Consider the following 26,667-nt stretch of genomic DNA (forward strand, 5'->3'; position numbering starts at 1 on the left):
AGGTTCGGGGAGGTTTTTGGGTGGCAGTGGCAGGTCTGAGGCAGGAGATGTGGAGATGAGGAATGAGGCACAAGGCTGAGCCTGGGACGGTGCGAGAGGAATGGAAGGGGAAGCCCGTAGCACCTTCCTCCCATCCGGGAAGCCTCAGGGTGGGAGCAGCTCGGCCACTTCCTGAGCTGCTCCTGCCGGCTGTGTCCATTGTGCATGGCTTCCTGGGGGAAGGTCAGGGGCGTTGTTCGCTGAGGTCTGTTGTCTTGTGGATGGCCATCCTTGCCCGGCAAGGAGCATTCCTCCACACCATGCATTCCAACTTGGCCAGGTCAGAAGGCAGCAAATCCAGGGGGACATTTTTTTTTTTTTTTTTTTTTATGTGCAGAATTCCTTGCATAGCACAGAGCTCAGAAAGGAAGGCCCTGTTTGGGGACAGAGGTCAGGGCTTCAGCGGTCAGGGCTTGCAGAGAAAGGGCTAGGCACTGCCACGCTAATCCCAGGCCTGCTTACTTAGCCTCGAATGGTGAACATGCAAGGACCTCTCTCACAACCAGTCATTTAATTTGATGCCTGAGCTTTATTTTCCCCGACCCCTAAAGTATCAACTATGAAGCGGATTTGGGAAGGAACAAAGAGGCAAGAATGACAGTGGGGAGGGCTCTGGGGCTCTCATTGTCCGGGAGAGCCGGTCACTGGGTCCAGCCTGCTCTCCCATGGGCACAGGCAAGGGACACAGGGCTGACCTGCTGGGCAGCCAGCAAGCACTTGTTGCTGCCTGCTGCCCTCTCGCTGGGTACTGGGGGAGAGGTTTATGGTGCCCCCCTACCAGCCTGGTGGAGTGGAGCCAGCAGGAGCACCGGGTACCTTCTCTCCTCTCCCCTGGGTGCCAGCTCCCTGGAAGCAGCCAAGCTCGCCTTAACTTTTAATTGAATCAAGAAAACCAGTCGAGATATGAATATTCCCTACAGCCACTTTGGACTGCATTCAAGAACAGTTTCACAGCAAAACAGGCAAAGGACAGCGTTGCACACAGCGCCGGATCACCCACTTGGAGCCTGTGTGGAAAGGCAACTTTCGCTCTGCTGCCTCATCCATTTCCTGCATGCTGGAAGGAGGGGGTGGAAGGCATTTGGTGGGAGGAATGGGGGCCTGGTGCTTGTCTCGCAGGTTCTGCTCTGCTTGTTGACAGATTCTTAGGGAAAAATCTTTATAAAAGGGGCAGGAGTGGTCTGGCTGCCTTCCAGTCCTTGCTGGACCAGGACACAAATGTCAGTCCGGCTGAAATGTTTTGCTAGTTTCCCAGAGCCTCCACCACTTTACAGACCCTTAAGTGCCCAAGAACGATGCTCTTAAAGAAAACGAAGCTCTTAACAAATTTGTTGAACTATTACAGAAAGTGCTCAAGTAGGCAGATTTTGCCATCTTAACCGTGTCGACATGAGGGAGACCCGTGTGGGCTGTAAGACCTCAGAGGGGTGATTTTCTTTTTTAAATTAAATTAAAATTTTTTTATCTTTTATTTAATGAATATAAATTTCCAAAGTACAGCTTATGGATTACAATGGCTCCCCCCCCCATAACTTCCCTCCCACCCTCAACCCTCCCCTTTCCCACTCGCTCTCCCCTTCCATTCACATCAAGATTCATTTTCAATTCTCTTTATATACAGAAAATCAGTTTAGTATATATAAATATTTCAACAGTTTGCCCTCACATAGCAACACAAAGTGAAAAAATACTGCCGGAGTACTAGTTATAGCATTAAACAACAGTGTACAGCACACCAGTGACAGAGATCCTACATGATATTTTTTTTAAAAAATTGATTAATTTTCTATGTATAAATTAAATTTTTTAAGAAGATGTATTTATTTTATTTGAAAGGCAGAGTTACAGAGAGAAAGGGAGAGACAGAAAGAGAGATCTTCCATCAGCTGGTTCATTCCACAAATGGCCACAACAGCTGGAGCTGGGCCAGACCAAAGCCAGGAGCCAGGAGCTTTTGGGTTTCCCATGTGGGTGCAGGGGCCCAGGGATTTGGGATTTGGGCCTTTTTTTTTTTTTTTTTTTTTTTTTTTTTTTTTTTTTGCTGCTTTCCCAGGTGCATTAGCAGGGAGCTGGATCGGAAGTGGTGCAGCCAGAAATTGAACCGGCGTCCATATGGGATGCCGGCGCTGCAGGCGGCCTTCCCGGCTATGCCACAGCATCGGCCCCAGAGGGCTTATTTTCATGAGAGGTTGTAAAGTGCACGCTTGCCTCTTTTCTAAGCATTGCTGGGAATGATTAATTTTGGAAAAGTGAAAGAAGAGAGAAAAATAAAAGAAGAAGCACTTTTCCATCAATGCTCCCTGGAGGCCTTCACTGTCCCTGGTTGCAAGGGAGGCCTGGGCGAGCCCTGGGGGTGTGCAGTCTGAGTGTGAAGGGGCCTGGGCCCGAGCACCACCCTCTGCCTCGCTGGGCTCTGGCTGAGAAGGGAAGGTGTGTGCTGAGCAGACCTGCTTGATGAGGCTGTGGGCGTGCTGGGAGGCCGTCCCGAGACACCACAGGGAGGAGTGTGAACAGGGCTCTTCAGTCCACCTGGTCTCCTTCTCAGAGGATGTCCCGGGAGCAGAGGCAACTGAGAGATTCCAAGTTAGCTCCCGCCTGGGCTGCTGATTTCTTGGCTTCCTTTATTAAATAATAATTAAAAATTTTTATTTGAGAGGCAGAGATAGATAAATGGATGGATGGATGGATGGATAGATTAGATAGGTAGATAGACAGAGTGATAGAGTGCCCACCCACTGGTTTTCTTCCAAAATGCCCACAATAGCCAGGGCTGGGCCAGGCTGAAGCAGGGAGCCAGGAACTCTATCCAGGTCTCTGGTGTGGGTGATAGGAACTTTTTTTTTTTTTTTTTTGGACAGGCAGAATGGACAGTGAGAGAGAGAGAGAAAGGTCTTCCTTTGCATTGGTTCACCCTCCAATGGCCGCCGCAGCCAGGCATCGTGCTGATCTGAAGCCAGGAGCCAGGTGCTTCTTCTGGTCTCCCATGCGGGTGCAGGGCCCAAGGACTTGGGCCATCCTCCACTGCACTCCTGGGCCATAGCAGAGAGCTAGCCTGGAAGAGGGGCAATCGGGACAGAATCCGGCGTCCCGACCGGGACTAGAACCCGGTGTGCTGGCGCCGCTAGGCGGAGGATTAGCATATTGAGCCGCGGTGCCGGCTTGGGTGATAGGAACTTAATCCCTTGGCTGCCACCATTGCCTCCCAGGGTCTGCACTGGTGGGAAGTGAGTCAGGAGTCAAATCCGGGCACTCTGCTATGGGCTGTGGGCATTCTAACGAGCATCTCAGCCTCTAGGCCAAACACCTGCCCCTGGGCTACTGGTGTCTGAGGGTCTCTGGGTTCTGGAGGCCTCTGAGTGAAACCAACTGACCAGGCTTGGCTTTATTCTCAGTACTCGATGTACATTCCCCAGCCCTCATCACCTTGGCCTCCTCTCTCTTCCTCAAGCTCACCAGGGCTTCTGGGCCTTTGCACACGCTCTTGATTGGCCACAGATGTCAAGTCAATCGCTGAGCCAATCATTCTTCAGGTTTTGGCACAACCATCACCATCTCAGGAGAGCCCTGACCCAGGCCTCAGACAGTGTCTCTGCATCTGGCCCCCGCACCGCTTCTCCTGGGCTCCTCTCCTTCATCAGGTTATTACCCCAGCCTCTAAGGTTAGGGACCGCCTTACCTGCCACCAGGTGTTCTGCTTTACAGAGGCCAGGAGGGAGACCCCTGCTGTCAGTAAGCGTGGATGCTAGGAGTTGCCTGCTCCCCTTGTATCCCTAGGACTCAGCATGGGGCCTGGCACCCGCAGGGCTTGGTGGGTGTTTGCAGATGGACGGAAGCTCAAGCTCTCTTTGGAAGGGCACCTGCCACGTGCCTGGTGCTGTATGTTCCATATCTCATGTAACCCTCATGAGAGCCCTGGGTGGACGGGACTGTGTGTGTCAGCAGACAAGGTGATTGAAGCTCGGTAGGTTCAATTGGCTGAGATCACACAGCTAACAAACGGCAACAATGCTCTGCTCTTACCCTCAGGATGCATGGGAATCCTGGGGCAGGGTGGGGGTGACCACTGTAGGTTTCTGAGTCTTGCTCCCAAGATTCTAATTTTGTTATAGTATCTTTCCTCCCTCTCTCCCTTCCTGCCCTCCCTCCTCCCCCCTCTTTTTTAATTAATACTTTTTTTTGGGTACTGAGTCACAACTGTATACATTTATGGGGTACAATGTGATGCTTTGATACATACACACAACGCAGAATGATTAAATCAAGCTAATTAACATATCTGTCACTTCATTTACCTGCCATTGTTTTTTACATAGCGTTCTAAAATTTTACGGTAAAATACACACAACGAAATCTACCATTTTAGCCACTTCTGGTGTACATCGTGCACCAGGGACACCCACACTGTTGTGTGACTGCCACCACCGTCCATCCTAGAACCTGTCTGCCTGCACTGAAACCCTATTCCTCCCAGTCCCTGGCACCTGCGTTTTACGTTCTGTCTCATGAATCTGACCACTGGAGGTGCCTCCAATGAGTGGAATCACACAGCATTTATCCCTTTGGTCTGGCTTATTTCACTGTCTTTTTTTCTTTTCTTTTTTTTTTTGGCCAGTGAATGGGAAAATAACTGTTTCACTTTGGAGAGCAGGTGGGCGTCTGATCTCAAAGTTTCTGGAGCTGCTTTTTGGTGCCGGTGGCCTTGGTGACCTTGAGCACGTGGAAGTGCACCGTGTGCTCAGGGGCCAGCACTCGCCCACCTTGACGATGACTCCGATCCGGACGTCCCTGACGCAGGGGCACAGGTGCGCGGACATGTTCTTGGGGCGCTTCTCGAAGTGGTTGTACTTGTGGATGTGGTGCAGGTAGTCGGTGGAGGACGATGGCTCTCTGCATCTTCATCTTGGTCAGGATGCCAGACAGGATTCTCCCTGGGATGGAGACATTTCTGGTGAAGGGGCGTCCTTGTCGATGTAGGTGCCCTTAGTAGCCTCCTGGGGTATCTTGAAGCCCAGACCAGTGTTCCTGTAGTGCCTCAGGAACTACTTGCTGTTTCTCCCAGCAGGACCCTCTTCTTGTTCTGGAAGATGGTCGTCTGCTTCTGGTAGGCATGCTGGCTCTGAATATCCGCCACCTTGCTGGCTGCCTGGAAAAAAAAGCTGCCAATTGTTTTTTTAAAAGATTTATTTATTTACTTGAGAGGCAGAGTCAACAGAGAGAGGGAGAGACAGAGAGACAGGTCTTCCCATTCATCCCCCAAATGGCTGCAACGGCCAGAGCCAGGTTGATCTGAAGCCAGGAGCTAGGAGCTTCTTCCAGGTCTCCCATGTGGCTGGCAGGAGCCCAAGGACTTGGGCCATCATCTACTGCTTTGAGCGGAAGTGGAGCAGCCTGGACTTGAACTGGCGCCCGTATGGGATGCTGGTGCTTGGGCGGATATGTAACCTACTATACCCCAGTGCTGGCCCCCCACTGTCATCTTTTAAACAAGGGCCCCTGGCATCCTAACATGGAGAGTCTGACTACCATGAGAAATTAGGGTAGAGAAAGGAGGTGGGTGTGGGCAAGGGCTGGCCTGGCTTTGAGGGTTGAGTTGATAGGGATGGCCAAGGCTAGGATGAGTCTGGGAGGAGGTGACCAAGGGGCCTGGGCTAGGGGACAGCTAGTTTCTAGCAAGTGGTAGGAGTGTTGGCTTAGGCCAAAGAGCTCAAGGTGGGAGGACAGTGGGGGGATGGTTGTGCTGACTGGTCAGTTCAGGGAGGGTCGGAGAGCCCTGGGTCACAGGCTGGGGTGGGGAGGAGCAGGGGTGAGGTGTGAATGGCATCTCCAGGGGTAGAGGAATTGGAGGGAGAGTGGACGAGAGGCACACGTGTGTGTAGGTATGAGTGTGTATGTTTTTAGTATGCCTTTGTGTGTGGTGGGGTGGTTTGCAGGAGGTTGGGTCTCTAGCGCAGCTGACAGAGGCAAGAGCCGGCAACTTCTGTGTTGTTGCTGTCAAAATGGCCCTGACATTAACCCCAGGCTAGGGTGGCTCAGGCAAACTTAATTTGCACATTTATTCATAAAAGATGATTTATGATATTCTGGCTGAAAATCTGAATTTTTCTCTCTGTTAAAATTAGATCTAAGGGTGGGTGTTTGGCACAGTGGTTAGGATGACATTTGGGACACGTGCATCCCTTATCTGAGTGCCTGGGTTCATGTCCTGTCTTCACTTTCCATTTCAGCTCCCTGCTAATGTGTGCCCTGGGAGGCAGCTGGGGATGGCTCAAGTATGGCTCTCTACCATCCATATGGGAGACCTGTATGGAGTTCTGGGGCTCCTGGCTTCAGTCTGCCCCTGCTCTGGCTGTTGTGGGCATTTGGGGAGTGAACCAGAGGATGTGAAATCTATGTCTCTCTGCATTTCAAATAAATAAATAATTAACTAAAAAATTAAAAGTTAGATGCAAACTGCTTTATAAAAAATCTTATTTTTAAATTTTACTCATTTCTTTATTGAACCAGGAGCCCAGAACTCTATCTATAGAGTCTCCCATGTGGGTGACAGGAACCCAAGTACTTGAACCATCACTTGCTGCATCCCAGGTCTGTCTTAGCAAGAAGCTGGGTCAGAAGCTGAGTAGCTGGGTCGTGAACCAGGCACTCTGGTTTAGATGCAGGTGTCCCAAGTGGTGACCTAAGTGGCTAAAGTCACCACTGAGCCAAATGCTCATCTTCAAGCTGCTTCTGAATTTATGAGGCCCTTGATTTTTTTTTCTTTTGGGGGATAGCAGTAGATCTAGATTTTGCTAATGTTTCTTCTTTCCCAAAGAAGAAACTTGGAGAAGCCCTCCAAGGCAGGGTCATCATAGTCTTTCATGTGGACCACATGACTGCCAGCCTCGCTAGTTCCACAGGCACCCACAGTCCCCACGTGCCCCGCCCTGGTGTTTCCCAATGTCCAGTTCACAGTGGGGTTCTCCCTGTCCTTTGTCCCTGCTTCCTCTCCTAGGGCAGTGGCTTTCCACCAGGGGTGATTTCCCTCCTGGGGGCGTTTGGCAGTGTCAGGCTGTGGGTTTGGTAGACCCTGGGGGTTTCTCCTGGCATCCTGCAATACACAGAACAGCCCCCACAAGAGGAGTGGTCTGCCTGTGATGCTGAAGGGGTCACCGCTGAGCCACACTGCCTCAGAGTTGCATGAGCCATGTCTGTAGTCAGAAAAGGATCTTCTGAGGTCGCCAGCCTCCCTGTGGCACTAGGTACCTACGACTCTGTCCTCGCCCCAGCAGCTGCAGGAGGCTGAGGCTCTTGCCCATCAAGAGATCCTCCCCAGGTCCTTCTCCTGTATTGGTGTAAACAAAATTGGAAATTCTTTCCACTCACAGGGGTTGGCTATAGGTGGTTGGAGCGTCCTGCTTGGCCGGCAGGGAGGGTCTGTCTGGAGGGATTGCAACATCTCAGCATTCCTGATGTCTGCTTAGTCTTGAAATCCACCAGCTGCGTAGTAGGGATTATTGTTAGCAATTTGGCTACTTGGAAATTTTGTTTTTTCCTGAAAGAAAAAAGAAGTGAGAGATGGAGCTTGACGGGTGGTGGCAACCTGATTGGTATAAACCGTGGTCCAGCTTGGCTGACACCACAGGGCTCTGTCATGACACACAGGCCTCGTTCTGGGGTCATGCAACATGACATCTGGTTGATGCCATTATTTGTGTAAATTAGAGAGAGAGAGAGAGAGAGAGAGAGAGACAGGGAGAGAGACAGAGAGATAAAGTGCTCTTATCCATTGGTGTACTTTTCCAAATGCTCTCAACAGCTGGGACTTGGCCAGGTGGAACAAGGAGCCAGGACCTCCCACTTGGGTGGCAGGGACACAAGGACTTGAGTCATCCCTGCAGCCTCCCAGGATCTGCCTTGGCAGGAAGCTGCAGCGAGGAGCTGCAGCCAGGAATCGAACCCAGAACTCTGATGTGGGTGTCCCCACCAGCATCTTGTCCGCTAGGCCGAACGCCTGCCATGGATGATGTGTTTCGAACTTCCCAATGGTTTTGGTGGCTGGCAACCAGAGCTCTAGTTGCAAGAGTTATTTTCTAAACCCTATGAAGATTTGCCCTGTGATTTTGAGTTTATGATCAAGCACTCACCCATGGGTGAACTGTGCTTTCTGCTTCCTTATCTTGTCACCTTCCCTGTCCCCAACACCTTCCCCCTGGTGAAACCTGTACACACACCTTATGCACCCCTCAACCACAGCTCTTAAGGTTGTCTGGCTATGTGAATTAAGTCCCATATCACTAATGCAACTCATATTTTTGTCTCTAATGGAAGGAGATTCTGAAGCACAGGCCCATGTGTTGCTCACTCATCTTTGCTTGCTTGGCACCTGCGCTGGGTCTGATTCTGGATAAGGCTACAGGAAGTGCTTTGTGGGCTGAGGGGAACTTCAAAGAAGTGAACCAAATGCAGTAATTTGATGGGGAGAATAGCAAATTCTGGGCCACTGAATATTTACTAGGAAAAGTATTGCTGCAAGACTGTTTTTTTTTTTTTTTTCTTTTGAGAGGCAGAAGGAGCTCCCAGCTGCTGGCTCACTCCCCATGTACCTGCAAAGTCTGGTACTGAACCAGGCTGAAGCTAGGATCCAGGAACTCAATGTAAGTCTCTCACGTGGGTGGCAGGGACCCAACTTGAGCCATCACCTGCTGCCTCCCAAGGTCTGCATTAGCAGGAAGCTGGAATTGGGAGCAGAGCTGGGACTCAAACCCAGGCACTCTGATCTGGGATGTGGGTGTGTCAACAGCTAGGCCCAAGGCCCCACCCCTGCTGTCACTGTTTCAGTGAGATACACTGGTAAATGTCTGAGGAAGTGTCCCTCCCTGCCTTCCAAACTTGTCACAGCTTCTAATATGACTTCCTTAGTGTCAAAAGACTTGACTGTTTCAGGAAGCATTTTTGGAGTAGTGGGCAAGATGTGGTGAACACGAGCAACACCTAGAATTTAAGGGGCTCTAATGAGACCATTGCAAAAGTCTGAATTGTAGAATGTGTATTTTATTTTTACTTCTTTAAAGACTTAACTTATTTGACTGAAAGAGAGCTCCCCAAATGTCTGCAACAGCCAGGGCTGGGCCAGGACAAAGCCAGGAGCCCAAAATTTCATCTGGGTTTCCTACATGGGTGGCATGGATCCAAGAACTTGGACCACCATTCATCGCTTTCCCAGGTGCATTAGCAGGAGCTGGATTGGAAGTGGAGCAGCCGGGACTCAAATCAGAACTCTTATATGGGATATGCAGGCATCCCAAGCAGCAGCTTAACCTGCTGTGCCACCCTTATGCATTTTCTTTGAAATGCAATTACATCACTTTCAAGGATATCCTTTAAATGTATTAAAATAGGATGTGTGAGGAGTGATCTAGGCTTTGCATAACCACCAAGTGAACTAGATCATTTAAGAGAGACATTTGGGATGAATCACGAGTACACAAATGACTCATAATTAGTAGATGTGTTGTTTGTAAACAGTTATTATCCTACATAGTTAAAATGCTTCCTTATCTGATTTATACAGTTAATTTGCCTGGCATCCTGTGTTTAAATGAGCATAGATTCTCAATGAGGGGACATATTTGAATTAATAAGGTTTTACTTCATTGATCTAACAAACATTTCTTATAAAAATTACTTATTGATTTATTTGAAATTGAGAGAAATATCTTTTTTTAAAAAAAGATTTATTTATTTTATTTGCAAGTCAGAGTTACACAGAGAGAAGAGAGGCAGAGAGAGAGGTCTTCCATCCGATGGTTCACTCCCCAATTGACTGCAACAGCTGGAGCTGTGCCGATCCGAAGCCAGGAGCCAGGAGCTTCTTCCGGGTCTCCCACACAAGTGGAGGGGCCCAAGGACTTGGGCCATCTTCTACTGCTTTCCCAGGCCACAGCAGAGAACTGAATCAGAAGTGGAACAGCTGGATCAAACCTGTGCCCATATGGGATGCTGGAGCTTCAGGCCAGGGTGTTAACCTGCTGCGCCACAATGCCAGCCCCAAGAGAGAAAGATATCTTTTATCCATTAGTTCCCTCTTCAAACTTCTGTAGCAGCCAGGCCTTCAGGGAGGCTGAAGCCAGGAACTGGGAACTGCCATGTGGGTGGCAGGGGCCCAAATACTTAAGCCATGACCTGCTGCCTCCCAGAGTGCAAAACGTGCATTTCTTGAATGTGTTACGTCCCAGGCCCTGGAGGCAGCAGTGAGCAAGACCCAGTCCTTGCCTTCTTGGAGTAGTCTATAGAGGCAAGACATGATGATGGTTGGCAGAAGGAGAAGAAACATTTTTAAAAAATATTTACTTATTTACTTGGAAGTCAGAGTTATAGAGAAGGAGAGGTGGAAAGAGAGAGAGAGAGAGAGAGGGAGAGAGAGAGAGAGAGAGAGAGAGAGAGAGATCTTCCATCTGCTGGCTCACTCCCCAGATGACTGCAATGGCTGGAGCTGAGCTGATCTGAAGCCAGGAGCCAGGAGCTTCTTCCAAGTCTCCCATGTGGGTGCAGAAGCCCAGGCACTTGGGCCATCCTCCACTGCTTTCCCAGGCGCATTAGCAGGGAGCTGGATCAGAAGTAGACCAGCTGGGACTTGAACCATCACCCACATGGCATGCTGGTGCCAAGGTGCTGGCTTTACCCACTATGCTGCAGCGTTGGCCCTGGAAGAAGCATCTTGAATGTAGAGCTGACGGAGACTTTGGTAGTACTGGATATGCTGGGGGGAAAGGTGAATGAAATCTAGGATGACTCCTAAGTATTTGTTGGGAACAACTGGCTTATTAGCCATTTGTGTTGGAAGAAATGGTAAAGAAAAATTAAAAGTCCAGTTTCGGACATGTTAAGTTTGACCCTTCGTGTACAGTCAAGCAGAACATGAAGAACATAGCTGGATGTGTATGACTGTGATGCTCGGAGAGCAGCCAGGCAGGAGGTAGAAACTGGGGGTGTGTTAATTCTTGTGGCTGCTAGAACATGATCACAAAACTAGGAATCTATTGTTGCACAGTTCTGGAAGATAGAAGTCCAAGGTCAAGGTGCTGGCAGTGTCATGTTCCCTTGGGAGATTCCAGGGAGGAACCCCACCTTGCCTCTTCTAGCTTTGGTAGTTGCTGGCAACGCTTGGCTTGTAACAGCACAATTCCAGCTTCTGCCTCGTGCCTGTGTACCTTTCATAAGGATGCCAGTCATTGGTTAGGTCTCAGGCTCATTCTAATCCAGTATGGCTTCCTGGTGAGTTAATCACACCTATCTTTATTTCTACATAAGGTCACGTTCATAGTACTCAGGATTAGGACTTGGACATACCTTTGGGGAGTAACATTCTATTTACTACAAGAGCCACTAATGGCGGGGGTGGGGGGGGGAGGGTAGTGCTGTGGCGCAGTAGGTTAATCCTCTGCCTGTGGCGCCAGCATCCCGTATGGGTGCTGGTTCTAGTTCTGGCTGCTCCACTTCCAATCCAGCTCTCTGCTGTGGCCTGGGAAAGCAGTAGAAGATGGCCCAAGCTCTTGGGCCCCTGCACCCGCGTGGGAGACCTGGAGGAAGCTCCTGGCTCCTGGCTTTGGGTCGGCTCAGCTCTGGCCGTTGCAGCCAACTGGGGAGTGGACCAGCGGAAGGAAGAGCTTTCTCTCCCTCTCTCCCTATCTTACTATATGCAGCTCTACCTCTCAAATAAATAAATAAATTCTTAAAAAAATAAAAGAGCCACTAATGGATAGATGGGATTTACAGCTCTCCAACATGGCAGCCAGGAGAAGCTGGAATGTGAGGCAAAGGAGGCAGAGAATTAGCAAATGTGGTAGAAGTCCAGGAGAAGGTGGGATCAAGAGCAGTGTTCCTTCAAGAGGGGTTCCTGGACTGCACCTGTCCACAGACCATTACTGGTCCACGGGGGCACAGCTTACAGAAACAGAGAGCAGGCGTTCTGCAACTTTTAGAGCAATTTGACATTGCTGTGTCAGCCAAGCATGTTCTTTCCCCTTGGCTCATTCATCTTTTTAAAAATATTTATTTATTTGAAAGAGTTACACACAGAGAGAAGGATATACATATATGTATATATGTATATATATATATATATATATATATATAGAGAGAGAGAGAGAGAGAGAGAGAGAGGTCTTTCGTCCACTGGTCCACTCCCCAATTGGCCACAATGGCCGGAGCTGTGCCGATCCGAAGCCAGGAGCCAGGAGCTTCTTCTGGGTCTCCCACGTGGGTGCAGGAGCCCAAGCACTTGGGTCATCTCCTGCTACTTTCTCAGGCCATAGCAGAGAGCTGGAATGGAAGTGGAGCAGCCGAGACTCGAACTAGTGCCCATATGGGATGCTGGCAATGTAGGCGGTGGCTACGCCACAGTGCCGGCCCCTGCTCATTCATTTAAAAATGATTTACTTATGAAAGAGAGAAAGAGGGTCTGGCACTGTGGCGTTCATCTGGGTCTCACACATGGGTACAGGAGCCCAGGTACTTGGGCCATCTTCTGCTTTCCCAGGCACATTAGCTGGGAGCTAGGTTGGAAGCAGATCAGCCAGGATTTGAATTGGTGCTCCAATACCAAATGCCAGTGTCACAGGTGGTGGCTTGATCTTCTGTACCACAATTCCAGCTCCAAAACTCTTTTTTTAAAAAAAATTTATTGAACAGGTGGAGCTATAGACAGTGAGAGAGAAAGACAGAGAGAAAGGTCTTCCTTCCGTTGGTTCACTCCCCAAATGGCCGCAGGCGGTGCTGCGCCGATCAGAAGCCTGGAGCCAGGTGCTTCTTCCTGGTCTCCCATGCAGGTGCAGGGACCCAAGCACTTAGGCCATCATCCACTGCCCTCCTGGGCCACAGCTGAGAGCTATACTGAAAAAGGAGTAACCGAGACTAGAACCCAGCACCCATATGGAATGCTGGCACCGCGGGCGGAGGATTAACCAAGTGAGCCACGGCGGTGGCCTCAGTTCCAAAACTCTTAACTTTTTTTAAAAAAGATTTATTTGAGGGGCCAGCGCTGTGGCATAGTGGGTAAAGGTTCTGCCTACAGTGCCTGCATCCCATGTGGGCACAGGCTCATATCCTGGCTGCTCCTCTTCTAATCCAGCTCTCTGCTATGGCCTGGGAAAGCAGTAGAAGATGGCCCAAGTGCTTGGGCCCTGTACCTGTGTGGGAGACCTGGAGGAGGATCCTGGCTCCTGGCTTCAGATTGTCCTGCTCCAGCCGTTGCAGCCTTTCAAGGAGTGAGCCAGTGGATGGAAGACCTTTCTCTCTGTCTCTCCCTCTGTCTACCTCTGAAATAAATAGATCTTTAAAAAAAAGAGAGAGAGAGAAGGGGTAGGGTTCCCATCTATTAGTTTACTCACTAAATTCCTTGGACTGGGCTAGGGCTAAAGCCAGGAGCTGGGAACTCAATCCAGGTTTCCCACGTGGGTGGCAGGAACCCAGTTACTTGAGCCATCATCGCTACCTCCCAGGGTCCGCAATAGCACGAAGCTGGAGCGAGCAGTCGAACCCAGGCACTCTAATGTGGGACATGGCTGTCTTAACTGGTAGGCTACCCTCCCACTCCCGTCTAGGCATTCATTTTTTTTTTTTTTTTGACAGCCAGAGTGGACAGTGAGAGAGAGAGAGACAGAGAGAAAGGTCTTCCTTTTTGCCGTTGGTTCACCCTCCAATGGCTGCCCTGGCTGGCGCGCTGCGGCCAGCGCACCGTGCTGATCCGATGGCAGGAGCCAGGTGTTTCTCCTGGTCTCCCATGGGGTGCAGGGTCCAAGCACTTGGACCATCCTCCACTGCACTCCCTGGCCACAGCAGAGAGCTGGCCTGGAAGAGGGGCAACCGGGACAGGATCGGTGCCCCGACCGGGACTAGAACCTGGGGTGCCGGCGCCGCAAGGCGGAGGATTAGCCTATTGAGCTGCGGCGCCGGCCTCATTTTTTTCTTCTCAAAAGTATTGGTCTGTCACCAGTGGAGTATAAACATGGAAAGATCTGGATCCCTCCGGCTTGCGAGTGATTGGGGAGGAGTGGGGGGGTTGTCCTCAGAATTCCTCTGGGATTTGTCAGTGTGGGCGAAGGGCACTGAAGCCCAAGTGTAAGCTACTAACCAAGAACAGCAGAGTGAGGGGAAGAAGGCTGGGCGGGCACAGAGGCAGAGAAACTGGTCGGGAGGAGGAGACACTGGTGGGACCACCGGGGCTATTTTTGTTCGTGACCGGGGGTGTCATCAGGACTTTCTGCATGTCCGAGGGAGCGATTCAGAGAGGGACAGATGATAACAGACGAGACCAAGGCGCAGGCTTTCAGCTCTTCGGCCAGCAGAGGAGGGGATCCCGTGTGTCCTGGAGGGTAGGTCTCTGGCGGGTGGAGCAGGGGATCTCCTCCAACTTTAGAGTAAAAGCTCCACATGCCAGGGGTTAAGTAGCCACTTGAGACTCCTGCATCCCGGATAGGAGAGCCTGGTTCCAGTCCTGGCTAATCTGCTTCCAGTCCAGCTTCCTGCTGCTGCACACCTTGGAGGGCAGCAGGTGATGGCTCAGGTGCCTGTCACATGGGAGACCAGACTGCATTTCAGGATCCTGGCTTCGGCCTGGCTTAACCCTGGCTGTTGCCCGCATTTAGGGAGCGAACCAGTGGATGGAGGATGTCTTTCTGTTTTTTAAATTAAGTGAAAAAGAAGAAAAATCTACATCCCAGGATTCCCTGTAGTCTCAGGTAAACCAGGACTGTAGGTCCTGCTATCAATGTATCAGGCCAGCCGGTAGCAGACACACAGTCAGCTGCAGAGCGGCCAAAGGTTTGATGGAAGGAAGACGGAGGAGCTCTTGAGTGTGGCTTCTATTTTCTTGGTGACATGGGGTGAGATTATGGACTGAGTGTAGTGGCAGAGAGGGGGGCTGGTGGCTGCAGGACAGAGGAGGAGGTGTGGCGTCTTGGGAATGGGAAAGAGGACTTCCTAAGAAATGTTGCCGCGTTTCCAGGCAGTGCTGGGTGGAGATTGAGACCTGTGGTCACAGATTTAAAGTGATGCCGGTCAGTGTGATTGCGGGGTGTGTACTCTGCCGAGAGCCAAACGGCTAACATCCTGTTATAATTAATTTGCTGGAACATAAGACGCTGTTTGTTGTCCCGGACTATGGTTTAAATGGATACATTATGAAAAACACATTCTTGGTTTTGTAGACTGTGAGATGCAAACGGAGCAGATCCCAAGTCTCCAGAGTAAATTCACGACGCCTCCATCTTCACCTTCGATTTCTTCCATCAGGGGCTGTTAACATGGACAGTATAGACCTCGTCCTGTTGTCCAGACCCTTTGTAACCAGATCACCAGCTTTTCTGGATTCTGTCCATTCTCACGGCCGGTTTTAGGGAACTGATCATCAGAGCAGGTGATTCACGAAGTAGCAGGGGATGTGGATGGTGGATGTGGATTCAAGCAATCCACCTGCCATGCACTGGTCGGGTGCCCTTGTAGAGCTCATCTAACCTGTGAAACTTAGTTTTGTCACAAAAATGTGGCTAACACTACCCATGCTGGCTGCTTTCCAGGGTGACAGGACTTCATGAACTATGTAAACGCAAGTGGTTAGGGTTAAGGCATGTTGGCTGTTGCTATGGTTATTCATAGCATTTGTAGCATGGTTCGGGAACTGTCTTCCCGTAGTTCCTGGTCCTGTAGCTTTAATAAGGAGGGCCAGAAAACTGCTGATCCACAGGGCGAGGCAGCTGGGCTTTGAATACTGACAGTAATGGGGAGGGCTGGGCCTGTGGACGAGAGACCAGATATGGAAGAGAGGTGGAAGGAGACAGGAGAGCAAGGAGCTGGGGAGGCACGGGGGAGGGGGCAGGGCAGGGAGACCGTGGTAAGAGAGGGGAAGTTCTCTGCAAGATCCTGACATGACAGTGGAGTGATTCCAGGTGCTGGCAAGCTCTAGGGTGCCACCTTGAAACGGGATTGCTGAAATAATGTCCCTGTGTTCTGTTTTAGAATGCAGGGTGAGCGGTGTTTGAGACAGGCTTCTGTTTACAAGTGTGAAGGCCCAGGACGAAGAGTTTTCACCTTCAGCTACCCAGGAAACCCCACCCCAGAAAGTGCCTCGCTTGTTCCCCACATAGCCAGGCTTTTCCCAGGCCAACCACAGAGACATCGGCTCCTGGGAGATTGTTCCTATTTGGTCATGGGATGTGACTTGGAGGTAATATTTTTGAGTTCTCCGTGAAGGAGGACTCAAAATACTTTTTAGGAGTTGGTTCTAAAATCCTCAGGTTTTGCTGTTGAGTATAAGAGGAAATGCCTTATGACCCCAGGTTAAGTTCACATTTCCTCTTAGCTGTCTTAGAAAGGCAACTCTTGAATCCAGCTCCAGCATGCCACAGCCACCTCCCCAGACCACCTCATCCCCCACTCCCAAGGGTCCTGTGTGTTTCTTGCCTTGATTTTTTTTTAAATTTATTTTTATTTATTTGAAAGGCAGAGTTACAAAGAGAAGGAGAGAGAGAGAGAGAGAGAGAGAGAGAGAGAGATGTTTCATCCACTGGTTCACTCCCCAAATGGCCACGGCGACCGTCCCCTCTTTCCTTGATTTTGCAGGTGACTCTCCCTCCCCTAAATTCCCACCATCCTTAGCGCCTTACCTGTCTGCTTCAGAAACTCTGGGCTTGATCCGTTGCTTTTCTGGCATTATCCATGAAGGGGAGAGATTTTTCCCCTTTCATCAGTGTTTAAAGATGTGACAAAATGACAAATTCATATCACTTCGTGCAAAGCAGGTTACAGGGGAAAGAGGAGTCATCCTGCCGCTTCCTCTCCCCTAAGCCCCCCCCCCCCCCCCCGCCCAGCAGCTCCCCAGGCTGAAAGCATCTGCAGAGCCAGGTCCCCAGGCCCCTCCTGATGCTGGAGTCCCCTGTCTCTGCACCTTGTCACCAGAGTGTCCTGTCTCAGATAGGGCACACCTTGATTGGGGTGGCTAAGTGGGCAGGACCTCCGGTTCCTTTCCTGCTCTTGTCACTGTCGCCCAGCGGGAGGGCTTGTATGGATGCCAGCCGTGTCCGTCTGGCACACCTGCTGGCCTGTCTTGCTGGCCACCGGGCCCTTCCGGCCTTTAGTGTTCTCATCTGAGAAATGGGGGACCAGGGATTCTGATCTTCAGGGGGCTGTCAGTTCTGTCGCCCCTGATTCTCACAGCTCCCCTCCTCCCTGGGGGGACCCCTCTGATCTCAGAGGAGTGTCGGCTCAGGAAAGGTGTTTACTGCTTTGGGTGCAGGGTGGTGACTGACTGGGGAAGCTGGAGCTGTTTCCAGTGTCCCTGAGTCAGTTCCTTGTGGTCTGACTTCAGCTTTTCATCTGAAGTGTTGTGAAATCCCAGAATGCCAGTCACGCCCACTGGAACTATGAGCGTGTTTGTGGTGCATCTCCATTTTAACTCTGAGGGTTTGGAGATGATCTCTCACCTGTGAGCTTGGGAACTCCTGTTCCTTCTCCTTGTGTGGGGAGTTTTGAGAGGTGGCAGGTGGGGGACTACCAGCCCACACTGCTCTGAACTCTCCAGGTTGTGTGTGTGTGTGTATGCATGTGAGTGTGTGTTTTAAAGATTTATTTATTTAGGGGCCGACACTGTGGTGCAGTGGGTTAAAGGTCTGGCCTGCAGTGCTGGCATTCTATATGGGCTCTAGTTTTAGTCCCAGCTGCTCCACTTCTGATCCAGCTCCCTGATAATGCACCTGGGAAAGCAATGGAGGATGACCCAAGTCCTTGGGCCCTTGCACCCATGTGGGGGAACACGAAAGAAGCTCCTGGCTCCTGGCTCTGGATTGGCTCAGCTCCTGCCATTTTGGCCATTTGGGGAGTGAACCAGCGGATGGAAGACATCTCTCTGTCTGTCTCTACTTCTCTCTGTAACTCTGTCTTTCAAATAAATAAAATAATTCTTTAAAGAAAGAGATTTATTTATTTATTTGAAAGGCAGAGTTACAGAGAGAGAGACAGACAGACAGACACAGAGAGACAGAGACAGAGAGATCTTCCATCTGCTGGTTCACTCTCTAAATAGTTGCAACGAAGCCAGAAGTCTGGAACTACATCTGGGTCTCCCACAAGGGTGTCTGTGGCCCAAGCGCTTGGACCATCTGCTGCTGCTTTTCCAGGTGCACCAGCAGGGAGCTGGATCAGAAGCAGAGCAGACAGGACTTGAACCCATGCTCTGATATGGGAAGTCAGCATTGCAGGTGGTGCAGGCTCCAGAACTCTAGATTTTAGCACTGAAAATCTATGTCCCAGGAAACACCCTGCTCTCCCCAGGCCAAACCGGGCCGGGTGGTCATCCCAGCTAATAATACAACAGAGCCTGCCTGCCTTCCTTAGTGGGAGAGGCTGCAGTTAAGTAAAGGAGACAGCAGGGCGGTGGACTTCAGAACCAGCTGGGGCATTTGATCAGTGCAGATTTCCGGGCCCCTCCCTAGAGGATCCCATTTAATGGGACTGGGAATTCCCATGGAGAGGCCCTCCAGATGAGACCAGCTCAGGTGGTTCAGGTACTACACACCTCCAGAGACCCTGTGCTGGGGCAGTGGAGGGGACAGAGCCAGCTCCTACCCTCAAGGGGCTTATGACTTGGGCTGAAGAAGCCAGAAGGGAACTAATGACCCCGACACACAGTGGAATGGAACAAGAGCTGTAAGTGAGCGCCAGCCAATGTTTTCCCCCTCCTCCTACTCTCCGAAGTAATTCAGGGCACACAAAGCTTGGCTTTGTTCATTATAAGGGGTGACTTGGCATGTTCTGGCTGGGGGCCCACAGGGAGGGTGAGAGTGTCCACTCCAGCGTACACCAGGCCCTCTTGTCCCAGAACAATCCAGCTCTCCCTGCTGCCTCTTCGTGGCAGCTTGGCCTCCTGGCATGGGGCTGAGGAAGTGGCCTCGTTCTTATTTTTGGTTGGCACTGGTTGGCTCTGTAGCCTTTTTCTAGGTGAGCCGATGACCTACTGTCCTCAGGGGGGCACTTATTATAGGAGAGACCTCTTGGAGCTCAAGTGACTTTATTGCAAAGGGCTGGTTTGTTCGCTGGGCTCCGGGAGGCTGCCTTAGCCCTGCTGACAAAGCACAAAGAGCCAAAGGAAGGCAACAATGGCTACCTGCCCCACCTGCCCTGAACTCACCTCGGGGGCTCATGAAACACAGTCTTGGTCTCTGCTTTGGATCTACTGCAGGGCGGCGCCACTGACCTCTGCTGGTGGGGTCCCTGAATGACTTGTTGTCAAGGGCAGCCTGGGAGCATGGGCCCCACCCATGCATCAGGCCAGGGGGCAGCCCACTCAGAGGACCCAGGGATCAGTGCCTGAGTGTCCCCCGTGCTGTGGTGGGGAGGCTTCCGGAGCTAGAATCTGGTCTGAGTGACTGGTCAGCTGACCGACCAATGGTACAGTCACGAACTTCTCTGAGCCTCGGTTTCCCCGTCTGTGAAATGGGGGCTACTATGTTCCCTGTGTTGTTGGGAGGTTGCTTAACAGAGTGTCTGATGTGTAGCTGAGGTTGACTTTTTTTTTTTTTTTTTGACAGGCAGAGTTAGACAGTGAGAGAGAGAGAGAGAGAGAGAGAGAGAGAAAGGTCTTCCTTTCTGTTGGTTTATCCCCCCTCAATGGCCACTACGGTCGGCGCGCTGTGCCGATCTGAAGCCAGAAGCCAGGTGCTTCTCCTGGTCTCCCATGGGGTGCAGGGCCCAAGCACTTGGGCCATCCTCCACTGCACTCCCTGGCCACAGCAGAGAGCTGGACTGGAAGAGGAGCAACCGGGACAGAATCCGGCGCCCCAACTGGGACTAGAACCCTGGGTGCTGGCGCCACAGGCGGAGGATTAGCCTAGTGAGCTGTGGCGCCGGCCACCAAGGTTGACCTCTGTGGTTATTACTTGTGCCAGAGACCGGCCAAGGCGGGGGTGAAGGTTGCAGTGAAAAACGTTCCACAGACTGAGTGGCTTAAATGACAGTCATTTCCTCCTGGTTCTGGAGGCCGGGACGTTCAAAGGGCAGCACCGGGTTCTTCTGAGGCTCTCTGGCTGGCTGGTGCTACCTCCATGCTGCCTTGCGTGGTCTTTCCTCTGTTCTTGTGTGTCCCTGGTGTCTCCTTTAAGGTCCAAATTTCCTCTTATTAGGTCACTGGTAAGATTGAATTAGGGCCCACGTCAACAGCTTCATGTTAATGCCATAATATCTCTCTCTATTTTTAAAGATTTTATTTATTTATTTGAGAGGTAGAGTTACAGAGAGAGGGAGAGACAGGGGAAAAGGTCTTCCATCTGCTGGTTCACTCCCCAAATGGTCACAATGGCCAGAGCTAGGCTGATCTGAAGCCAGGAGCCAGGAGCTTTTTCTGGGTCCCCAGGGGCCCAAGCACTTGGGCCATCTTCCACTGCTTTCCCAGGCCATAGCAGAGAGCTGGATCAGAAGAGGAGCAGCCGGGACTAGAAGCAGTGGCCAGAGGGGACGCAGGCACCGCAGGCAGAGGCTTAGTCCAGTACACCACAGTGCCAGGCCCTGCCATCACCTCTTTAACAACGCCGCCTCCAAGTGCAGTTGCATCTGGAAGGACTGAATGCTGGGGCTCCCACACACGAACCTTAGGAGGACGTATTCAGCCCAGGACCAGAATCTCTGAACGTCAGACAGAAAAGGCCCTCTCCGCAGGCAGAGCAGGGCCTCAGTCGTGGCCCACGCATATGTGGGGGAAGTGTGCAGGCTGCTGTGGTCGCCCAGGCAGCCTGTCCGTCCCATCAGACCTGGCCACGGTCTGAGTGTGGTGCATTTGTGTTGAAGGTGAAAGGCAGGCGGCTGAGCTTGCCGCAGCCCCAGTCTGGCAGGTGTGTGGGGGTCAGCTCCATGGGTGGAGTGAGGAAGTGAGTTTGGGTGGCTCTAGAGGAGACACAGAGGCCACATCCCTACCACGCTGTGGGGCAAGGTCAAAGGTGAGGTGAGGCTTGGAGCCAGCTTGGACCAACAGCTGCTCCAGCCCTTTCAGGTTCACGTGACTTGCTTTCCTCAGTAATCAGAGGATATATATATATATATATATATATATATATATACTATTTATAAAATATTAATGTGTATTAATATTATATATTAAATATGTATGGCAGAGTTACAGAGAGAGAGAGAGAGACAGAGAGAGGTCTTCTCTCTGCTGGTTCACTCCCCAGATGCCTGCAACAGCCAGGGATGGTCAAACTTCATCTGGGACTCCCATGAAGGTGGCAGGGACCAAAATATTTCATCCACTGCTTTCCAGGGTGTGCATCAGTAGGAGCCTGGATAGGAAGTGGAGTAACCAAAACTCAAACCTTGATATGGGATGTGGGTGCCCCAAGCTGCGACTTAAGCTTCTGTGGCAACTGCTCACCCCTTAGCTGATGATACTTGGCTGTGCACATGGTGGTGGAGTGTCTTGTTACTGAGATCCGTTTCCAGAACACAGCCCACTAAATCCAGACCTGGAATTCAAACTCCACCTCTGGCTTCGGGTCTTCTCAAGTCCCCACTTTTCTGGGTGAGCTGAAGCACGTTGAATGTGCTCTAAGCTTTTACAGATGTCAAATGGTGACCTTGGAAGGCAGGGGTGAATGCCAAGTTCAAGTCTTGGGTTCAAATCCTGGCTCTGCTGTTGACTTTTTGGTCTCCTGGGGGTGTTCGTAAGCTCCAGTTTCCTCACTTCTGAGTTGTCCTGTGCCTGATGTACTGTAAGCACTCAATAATTATGGCTAATCCTTATTCTTATTAATTTTACTGCTCATTGAACTTCCTCAATCCAAATGCTACTGAATATAGTGGTATCCTGGGAATGGGGCTGACGTGGAAGGAATTACCCGGGGGCCATAATGCTCATCAGAGAAGCCAATGACTAGTTGGGTAAGAGCAGTAATAGCTAACTCCAAGGCAATGACTGATGAAAGACCAGACTGAGTTGTGGGGGAAAGGTAGAGGCAGGTTTAAAATACTCAGGCATTCCTTCTGACGTGCCAAGACAGTTCTGTCTACTCCTCTAGAAACGAACTACAGGCTTGGGAATGGGTTTGGTGGTGTATTGTCCCAGGGACATCTGACTGCTCTGGGCATTTGCTCTGGGCATCTGGACATAAGGCTTTCCTATTACTCTCACATAATTTACTGAGACACCTTTTATAATTTTGCATGTCCTGTTCTGTGAGACCAGGAAGAGTTCAGACTCAGGGGATAAGGGGTTATTGGAGACACCTGCTGTCATCAATCTCTGTCCTCTCCAAGGCATCACAAGTCTTATGTGGAGGCTGAGATGAAAATTTGGTGTCTACTATGAAGGCCCTAATAAGGCAGTCACTGGGCATCTGTTCCCACAGTTCCTTCCTACCTTGACCACCCCCTAGACAACAGCAGTTAGTAAGAAACCACAGGAATCCTACTGGTCCCCCACTCCCTGCCTCATGGAATCAAAGTCCCTCTCTGCAAACTGTGCAGTGTGTTAGGTTGTGTAGCATAGTGGGTAGAACTGCAGGCTCCACAGGGGGATGGCTGTAACCTGTTCTGGCCTCCCCACTTACTGGGTACTATGATTTGAATAAGATATGACTCCCGAACTCATGCAGATGGAGAGTCCCCAAGGTCATTCATTATGGTATAGGGATGATAGAAACTTGATCCGCTCCTAGTGACCCTTTAGGTCACTGAGGCTGTGCCCTGGGAAGGAAGTTCTTGCCAGAGGGTTGGTTATACAAGCTTGGGTCCCACAGTTCTCTCTCTGCTTCTTGGCTCTCCCTGTGACCCTTCCTCTCCCACTCTCTGCACCATTTCCATTCTCCATCCTCCCCAGACGGCTGAACCAAAGGGGTCCATCCTGGGCTTGAGCCTCCAAACCTGTGAGCCAAAGTGGACCTCTCCCTTCATAATTGGCTTGTCTTGGGTATATTGTTACAGCGATGAAACGGTGACTAATAATACACTGGCTGTGCTTCCTTAGCCTCAGTCTTCCCTTACTGAAAATGGGGATAATGATGCTGTACACATGATGGTATTGTTCCAGGGCTAACACAAGCTACATATAAAACACTCTGCATGAAGGAAGTACTTGCTAAATGTTATATGCTGTTGTTATTACTCCCTTTGGAGTGTGCTTTGTGATCTTCTGGGCAGAGTTTTAAAAGATTTATTTTATTGGGCCGGCGCCGTGGCTCAACAGGCTAATCCTCCGCCTTGCGGCGCCGGCACACCGGGTTCTAGTCCCGGTCAGGGCACCGATCCTGTCCCGGTTGCCCCTCTTCCAGGCCAGCTCTCTGCTGTGGCCAGGGAGTGCAGTGGAGGATAGCCCAAGTGTTTGGGCTCTGCACCCGCATGGGAGACCAGGAGAAGCACCTGGCTCCTGCCATCGGATCAGCACGGTGCGCCGGTCGCAACGCGCTACCGCGGCGGCCATTGGAGGGTAAACCAACGGCAAAAAGGAAGACCTTTCTCTCTGTCTCTCTCTCACTGTCCACTCTGCCTGTCAAAAATAAAAAAAAAAAAAAGATTTATTTTATTTATGCACTTATTTGAGAGGCAAATATTTATTTGAGAGGTTGGGGGAGAGAGGAAGAAATAGAGAGAGAGATCTTTCATTTGCTCCCTAAATGGCTACAACAACCAGGGCTAGGCCAAGCCCAGGCCAAAAACCAAGAACTCTATCCGGGTCTCCCATGTGGGTGGCAGAAGTCCAGGCATTTGGACCATCTTCTGTTGGCTTCCCAGGTGCATTAGCGGATAACTGGATTGGAAAGTGGAGTAGCCAGGACTCGAACCGGAACTCTGAGATGGGATGCTGATGTTGCAAGTTGTGGCTTAACGCTTTGTGTCACCATGCTGGCCCTGAGGGCAGGCTTTTAGAGAATATCATGCTAATGGTTTGTCACAGGTCATGCAGTATCAGCTATCATATGATACTAGCTTTTATTAGAGACAAAAGGTTCTTGGACTTTGAGAGATTCCTATTACCGAGCAGCCGTTCCGAGCAATGACTAACATGTGTTCTGCCAGGTGGCCGGCAATGGGCCTAGTGTGAGGGTCTGGGAGCCTGGAAGAGAAATGGGGCTGGAGGACGGCCTTTCTCTGACCCAAACACGGTAGGTGGTGTTCTTGTCTAAGCCCAAGTCTCGCCGTGAGCCTTGTTCTGGAGTTCTGGTGAAGAAGACGGGGCCATCCAGGGCACGTGGAGGTGATGCCGCGGGCCCACAGCGAGAAGGGCAGGCCCGAGATGCTGGCTTCTTTCTGGGATCTTGAACAGAGCCTCTGCCAACCTTCCCAGTGACTGCTTCTTAAAACTGTAGCGAGCTTTGCTGTTGACTGCAGTCGGCATCTGTTGGGTGTCTGGGGCTGTGCCAGGTGCCTAGAGTATTTACAGGTAGAGCAAACTCACCTGCCTTTAACTCCCATAGCCAAGAGCTGGTGGCTCTCAGACCTCTCTGCTGATGTTTCCTCTTGGCCCCTGGTGGAGAAAGATGAAGAGGACGCTCCAGGCAAGGGGATCAGCAGAACAAGGGCTCGAAGGGGCAACAACACATGGCGCAGTCAGGGGATGGTGAGCAGCGTGGCACGGCCGGATGAGGAGATTGTGCAGTGTGCCGATGGCAGGATTTTACCTTTGGGGAATGGGAAGTCACTGAAGGTTTTTTTTTTTTTTTTTTTTTTTAAACAGTAAAAAGACAGGAGTGTCTTTTATTTTAGTCATAATAGCGGCAATTACAATGGCTGCTATTGAGTACTTTCTTTGTTCTAGGCATGAGCTAGAATGCTGTAGTTATCTCATTGGATTCCACTTTACAGATGAGCCTTGGAGAGTTCATGAAACCCAACTACATAGCCGCAGAGCTGGGGCAAACCAGCTCTCCAACCCTGAAGCCTCTGCTATTGACTGCTCCCCGTGCTCAGTGCACTCAGCTATAATATCTACCCCCCTGAGTTGCTGTAGTTAAGTTGGAGAGCATATGTAATGCACTTGGTACAGTTTCTGGCATGATATGAGAGCTCAGTGAATTTTAACTGTTGTTATTTTTATTATCATTGCTATTATCTGTCTAGAGAATGTAGCTTGGCATGCCAGATGCTGGGTGGTTCCTTTATTGCAGGAATTGGCACCCAGTCAAATGGGCTAATAAAGCCACTGGCCAGAGTAGGGGGCAGAATCAGGCACACTCCCAGCAGCATCTGCCCGCCCTCCCTGGTTGCCATGGGTTCCGATCCGGGCAGCTGGTTCTTCTGTTGCTGGGACCCCTGCAGCCCAGGTCGGAGTAGCCCTGTCCCACCTGGAGTTGTTGCACACCTGGTCCCCTGGGGTTGCCTCCTGCCTTCCTCTCTAGTTTCAGGTTTGCTACAGCTGGGTAGGGGTAGACCCCACAGGTGGAAGAAGGGAATGAACCTGTGGGACCAAAGGCCAGGAGACCACTGGAAATTAACAGGAGACTAGAGAAGGTAGGAAGGGCCTGGGCCATAGGACCAGAGGTGGGGGGGGGGGACAGATCTAAGAAATATGTACGGTTTAGACGTGGTAGGCTGTGATGCTCTGACACTGAAGAGAGGAGAGAGGGAGAAGATAAAAGTAAGTGGCGTTTCAGAGCTGGTGCTGTGGTGTAGCAGGCTAAATCTATGCCTGTGGTGCCAGCATCATTTTCTGGCTGCTCCTCTTCCCATCCAGCTCTCTGCTTATGGCCTGGGATAGCAGTAGAAGATGGCCCAAGTGCTTGGGCCCCTGAACTCCCTGTGTGGAAGACCTGGAGGAAGCTCCTGGTTTCTGGCTTCAGATCAGCTCAGCTCCGGCCACTGTGGCCATTTGAGGAGTAAACTCCAGTGAACTCTACCTCTCAAATAAATAAATAAAATCTTAAAAAAATAAGTGATGTTTCTAGTTTGAGCGCTATGATGGCTCTCTTTTCTTTTTCTGCTTTGCCCAGTGGACCTCAACCACCCACTCCACTGGCCTCAGGTGTCACCTCCAGGCTGACACCTCCCAGCTGCCTGAGCTCCAGGCATGAACCCTGGGCTACCCCTCCCCCTTCCCTTGTGTGTCTCTTAGGCCTTTCAAGTTCCACTCTTCCAAAGTGGAGCTCAAAATGGAAACCCTAAATGATTTGTCTTTCCTACCTCCAAACCTGCCTACCCATCTCAGTGAAAGGTACCACCGCTCCCCCCACCGCCCGCCCCGCAAGCTAGAAAACCCGAGGGGCATCCCCAACACCACCCTCTCTCTGCTCCGTCATGCGTCATGCGTACCTTGGAAATACATCACAAAGTGGCCACCTGTCTCCATCTGCATTGCCCCCATGGAAGGTCAGTTACCACCGTCTCTCACCCGGCCTCCTTCTTCCGCTGCAGCTCCAAATTACAGATACAGTGATCCTGAGGAAAACAAATCTTACTCAATGACTTCCAGCTGTTCCTAGGGTAACTACCATCTTTTCACAACTTACGAGGTTCTATACCAGGGGCAGGCGTCGTGGTTAAGGCACTGCTTGGAACATCCACACCCCGTATTGGAATGCCATTTTGAGTCCTGGAACCTCTGCTTCTGGTGCACCTTCCTGCTAATTCATCATGGGAGGGAGAGGATGATGGCTTAAGTGCGTGGGCTCCTGCCAC

At 50.9% G+C, this 26,667-nt stretch overlaps 1 protein-coding gene and 1 pseudogene across 3 annotated transcripts in view; one reads left to right on the top strand and one right to left on the bottom strand.

Annotated features, from left to right (window-relative positions):
• Positions 1 to 26,667, top strand: part of AHNAK (AHNAK nucleoprotein) — a 97,493-nt gene that overhangs the window by 60,507 nt on the left and 10,319 nt on the right. The window contains exon 6 of one of the 3 annotated variants that reach the window (XM_062196007.1): positions 8,582 to 8,672. The exons of 1 other annotated variant lie outside the window; for it this stretch is intronic. In XM_062196007.1, the coding sequence (XP_062051991.1) occupies positions 8,582 to 8,650 (69 nt within the window). In that variant the 3' untranslated portion in view covers positions 8,651 to 8,672. The remainder of the gene's footprint in view (positions 1 to 8,581; positions 8,673 to 26,667) is intronic. One more of the 3 variants, XM_062196006.1, reaches the window with a different exon arrangement.
• On the bottom strand, positions 4,702 to 7,334 carry LOC133764834 (small ribosomal subunit protein uS17-like; annotated as a pseudogene).

Source organism: Lepus europaeus, chromosome 7, assembly GCF_033115175.1.
Source record: "Lepus europaeus isolate LE1 chromosome 7, mLepTim1.pri, whole genome shotgun sequence".
Classification (NCBI taxonomy): Eukaryota; Metazoa; Chordata; class Mammalia; order Lagomorpha; family Leporidae; genus Lepus; species Lepus europaeus.